The 4,733-nt window shown below is 33.7% G+C and overlaps 1 protein-coding gene across 1 annotated transcript in view; it reads left to right on the top strand.

Moving 5' to 3' along the window:
* VPS13B (vacuolar protein sorting 13 homolog B (yeast)) overlaps nt 1-4,733 on the top strand; it is a 542,268-nt gene that overhangs the window by 251,886 nt on the left and 285,649 nt on the right. The window contains exon 15 of the mRNA XM_011966737.1: nt 2,477-2,620. Coding sequence (XP_011822127.1) covers nt 2,477-2,620 — 144 coding nt within the window. The remainder of the gene's footprint in view (nt 1-2,476; nt 2,621-4,733) is intronic.

Genomic DNA, 4,733 nt, shown 5'->3' with positions numbered 1-4,733 from the left:
GTATGTTTATTGCAGCACTATTCACAACAGCAAAGACTTGGAACCAACCCAAATGTCCATCAATGACAGACTGGAATAAGAAAATGTGACACATATACACCATGAAATACTATGCAGCCATAAAAAAGGATGAGTTCGTGTCCTTTGTAGGGACATGGAAAAAGCTGGAAATCATCATTCTCAGCAATCAGTCGCAAGGACAGAAAACCAAACACCTCATGTTCTCACTCATAGGTGGGAATTAAACAGTCAGAACACTTGGACACAGGAAGGGGAACATCACACACCGGGGTCTGTCGTGGGGTGGGGGGAGTAGGGAGGGATAGCATTAGGAGATATACCTAATGTAAATGACAAGTTAATGGGTGCAGCACACCAGCATGGCACATGTATACATATGTAACAAACCTGCATGTTGTGCACGTGGACCCTATAACTTAAAGTATGATAAAAAAAATTTTTAAAAAAATGAAAAAAAGAAATGTAATAATAATCTTATTCATTATAACTAAAGCAATTCTTCATAGAACTTTTTATGCTAAACACAATATAAACTTTTTGCTCATTCACAGAATTGTAAGTCAGTTATTATAAAATGTTTAGATATATAATACTAATTTTTTTATATCCACAAAAGGGGTATAAAGATTAAATAAATCTACTAATATCTTATAGCTGCTTAGTAACACTGTTGGTTTAGAATACATGAAACTCCTTATGACATGCCCTTTTTCATACCAATGCTGCTATGAAAATACGAATTAAGACTCACATATTGAAATCACATTTAAGAAATGCTTCTATTTCCTGTGTGTATTTGACTCACAAAAATGGGATATCATAATCCTTTTAAATTATTAAGATTTTTTTCCTCCAAAAATATTCTTTACTTGGATTCCCAAATGCTTGTCATTGAATTCAGAAACAAAGATAAGAATATATCCAAGTGTTGATGAAATATCATCCTAGCTTAATTAAGTCATCTTCAAAGTCATTTAAAGGCATGATTTGAAGGCATTACTAGAAACTTCCTCCTTCCCAGGTGAAAGAGGCAGGAAGCTAAAGGTCAGGAAACCTAGTTCTAGGCCAAACTCAGCTTTATACTAAAGGTTATCCTCCTAAGTCATTCGTTTAAATTCTTTGTTCCAACAGTTTTCTTATGCATACCTTAGTTGCCTCATATATAGCAACTCTTGTTGCCCTCTAGATTGTTATAAGGTTCAAACCAATCAATAGAAAAAATAATTATAAGAGGAATCTGAAAAGCTGTAAGTTCTATAAAAATGAAAATTATCCTTGTTTTTATGTTATTAGCTGCTGATTCTACCAATTGCATTGATACTATTTAACCTCCTAGTGTAAGATCAATTTTTTGCAAGTTTTCACAGGATGTATGCCACCAATAGAGCCAAGATATTTTTAGTACAAATTTTTATGCTCTTGGGTAATGTTATGGCGACTATTTTGTTAAAATCCTGAATTGGTATACTTTTTTCCCTTTTTGTCAATACTTGAGGAATAGAACAAGAATTCTAACTAGAGTGAATTAATACAGAGAACTTGTGGAGGAAAATGTTATTTAACCAAAAAAAAAAAAAAAAGAATAATTGTTTCAGACATGCTGTTCTTTATGGCTTTATTAAAAGCTGCTCTAAGCTGACGCATTTGCATTTGGACTAGTCATAGTCTCCTTATTAAGTGAAGCTACTGGATTGGTTTTTTGTTTTGTTCTGTTTTCCTTGTCTGAACAGTTTTCCAGTGATAAATGTTCAAGTGCCTCAGTTTTGCAGAACAGCACCAATTAAGTTATGGACATCTACCCAATGCTGCCAAGATTTTAGCAGTTTAAAGAAGTGAAATAAATTAGTCTAGCTATCTTCAACACTCTGTTTTTTTATAAATCATTTAGAGTATGTCCTTTGGAGAATATTCATACTGTGGCTCTTAGCAATTATAATTGCCTGCCTACAATTGTCTGTTTACATCTGTCTGCCCAACTAGATTATAACCTCCTCAAGAGCAGGTTGCTGTTCAAGGCCAACATTATTCTTTGTGATATTCCTAGGACTCTACTGTGGTACCTAGTACTTAGGGAATTCTTAGTAAATATTTGTTGGTTTGAATTCATGAACAAGATTATGCTACACAAATACATTGTTGCTATATATTGAAAACAATAATAATAGTTTGAGGTATGGAAAAGTCAAATAGGTATGAAAAGGTGAAGACTTCTTATTGTTAGTTGTGTATATCTAGCACAAGGCCCAACACACAGCAGGCCCTCATAAATATGAAATTTATCTATTAAATTCTGTCCAAGTGACTGTGCTCACCATTTTTGCTCTTCACCTTATTGTATGAACTTGAGTCCTAGGAAACGTCACCAAAGTAGTGAAGGTCAAATAAGTAAGAATGATAAATTACCATCTGAAAGCTATCATGTTTCTTTATCTGTATTCTACCTTTTTTACTTCAGGAGATTTTAGTGTGTGGCCATTCCTTAGAAGTGAATATAACCACAAACCTGGACTTCTTCCTAAGTGTGGCTCAAGTTCAACTCTTACATCAGTTAATAGTAGCAAATATGACTGGACTGGAACCATCAAACAAGGCTGCAGAGGTAACTGTTACCTGATTTTGATCAGGCTTACTGCACTTGTTCCAACTTTACATTCACTGCAGGAAAACTGTAATTAAGCTGACTGCTTTCTGCTTAATTATTCTGTATTTAACTTTATTCAAAATATAGTCATAAATCATTTTGGATTGTTATTCTTGATTTTAGAAATTTGTTTGGTCTCTATTCCTCTTATTTATCATGTACCTTTGCAAAATTGCTGTGGACTGACCTCAGAGGAACCTCTGTTATATACATAATTTTATTGCCCTGCTGAAATTATAAAGTATGATGTGAGAATCCTGGTATAGCTTTCATTTACTCGGATACATTACAGTAATAAGGCCTCTTTTGGAAGTGAACTTTCTAAGAGTACTATGGGAATATCTTCAATAAATAACTTGTAAAGCATTCGTTTCCCATGCTCAGTGGGAAATGAATGGACACAATCATAAAAGTTGAATGCCTGCCTAGAATTTTAATTTTGATCCGGTGTTCGTTGGAAGCCTGTATTGTAACCACAAAGTGTGTCAGCAAGAAACAAAGAAAGGTATTTGTTAGATTCTTCTCAAGATATATTTTCTTAGCATTTTGTTTCCACATTTCTCTAACATTCTGCACTTAGAATAAATATTTTGTAAATACTCAGGTGAACAAACTGTTTATATATGAAAAAGATGTTGCTTTTATTTTTGTCATGAGTTGTAAAGAAGGCTTTAAGTTCTGTTTAGTAAGAAGGTAGGAAATGAAGAGGAATTTAGGTCTTTCAAGTCAGCGCTGTTTCCGTTCTGCCACAGATTGGGTATTATAACTGCGACATTATTCTTTCAGTCTTCTTTATTTAAAAAAAAATTATTTTAAAATGATAAATCTTTTATCTTTTGTAAATGGAGATTTTCTAATGTAATCATCCTTTACTAGCCATGATATCTATTTATTCACTATCTATTGTAAAAGGACTTTAGAACTACATATTCTCCACAATATTAACTTTTTAAATATACATGAGGGAATCCATAAAAATGTAATTATATGACATCAAAATAAGCAAATTAAAAAATACTTCCCCATGCATTTTCGATGAGGCCTCTGAAGCACGTTGAGTTGGATAAAAGTAAATTACATTCCTATATTATTTGTGCTAATTTTGTGAATGTCTCCTATCAAAGAAATCTAACTCTCAGATCACTGATTGTTTTAGGAATTCGTATAACTTAGCAAATTGGTTATTAACTATTTACATACTTTTAATGCCTCGTAAGGGGATCAATTTCAGTAAATAAAGGGATACTGGGAGTTACTGACTATCCCTCCCTGAATGTTGAATCATTACTGGCAGTTCCATAAACTGGATAGGCATTGTTTTCTTCTGCTTTAAAAAGGTATCTATGGCTGTGTGTTTCTCCTTAGAGATCATGTTACAAGTACAGATGACATGAATGTTTTTAAATGGTTAAAATGGTAAATTTTATGTTATGTATATATATCACAATTAAAAATACAGGCTATATAATAAGAAAGGACTGTTTGGACCTTTTCCCAACCCTGGTGGGACATATCTGTAAAAAGTTCAGTATTTTAGAAAAGACCTACAGTGCACTGGAAGAATATGATTCAATTTTTGAATTATTCGCAGAACTCATATTTGATAGTCTATGAATATAAAGATATTTTAGTTACATAGAATACTCTGTAATAAGTCAAGGGTATATTTTGAAAGGGCTGGTTGACTGCCTTTAGTGTGATTTCACAACCACACTACCACACATTTTTTTTTTTTTTTTTTTTTTTTTTTTTTTTTTTTTTTTTTTTTGAGACGGAGTCCTGCATTGTTGTCTGGGCTGGAGTGCAGTGGTACAATCTCAGCTCACTGTAACCTCCACCTCCCAGGTTCAAACGATACTCCTGCCTCAGCCTCCCAAGTAGCTGGGATTATACGTGCCTGCTACCACGCCCAGCTAATTTTTTTGTATTTTTAGTAGAGACAGGGTTTTACCATGTTGGCCAGCCTGGTCTCCAACTTGTGACCTCATAATCCACCCTCCTTGGCCTCCCAAAGTACTGGGATTACAGGCATAAGCCACCGTGCCTGGCCTTTCTTTCTTTTTTTTTTTTT

This window comes from Mandrillus leucophaeus, unplaced genomic scaffold (assembly GCF_000951045.1).
Source record: "Mandrillus leucophaeus isolate KB7577 unplaced genomic scaffold, Mleu.le_1.0 Scaffold770, whole genome shotgun sequence".
Classification (NCBI taxonomy): Eukaryota; Metazoa; Chordata; class Mammalia; order Primates; family Cercopithecidae; genus Mandrillus; species Mandrillus leucophaeus.
The sequence above is the reverse complement of the archived record's forward strand: the minus strand, read 5'-3'. Positions and strand labels throughout refer to the sequence as shown.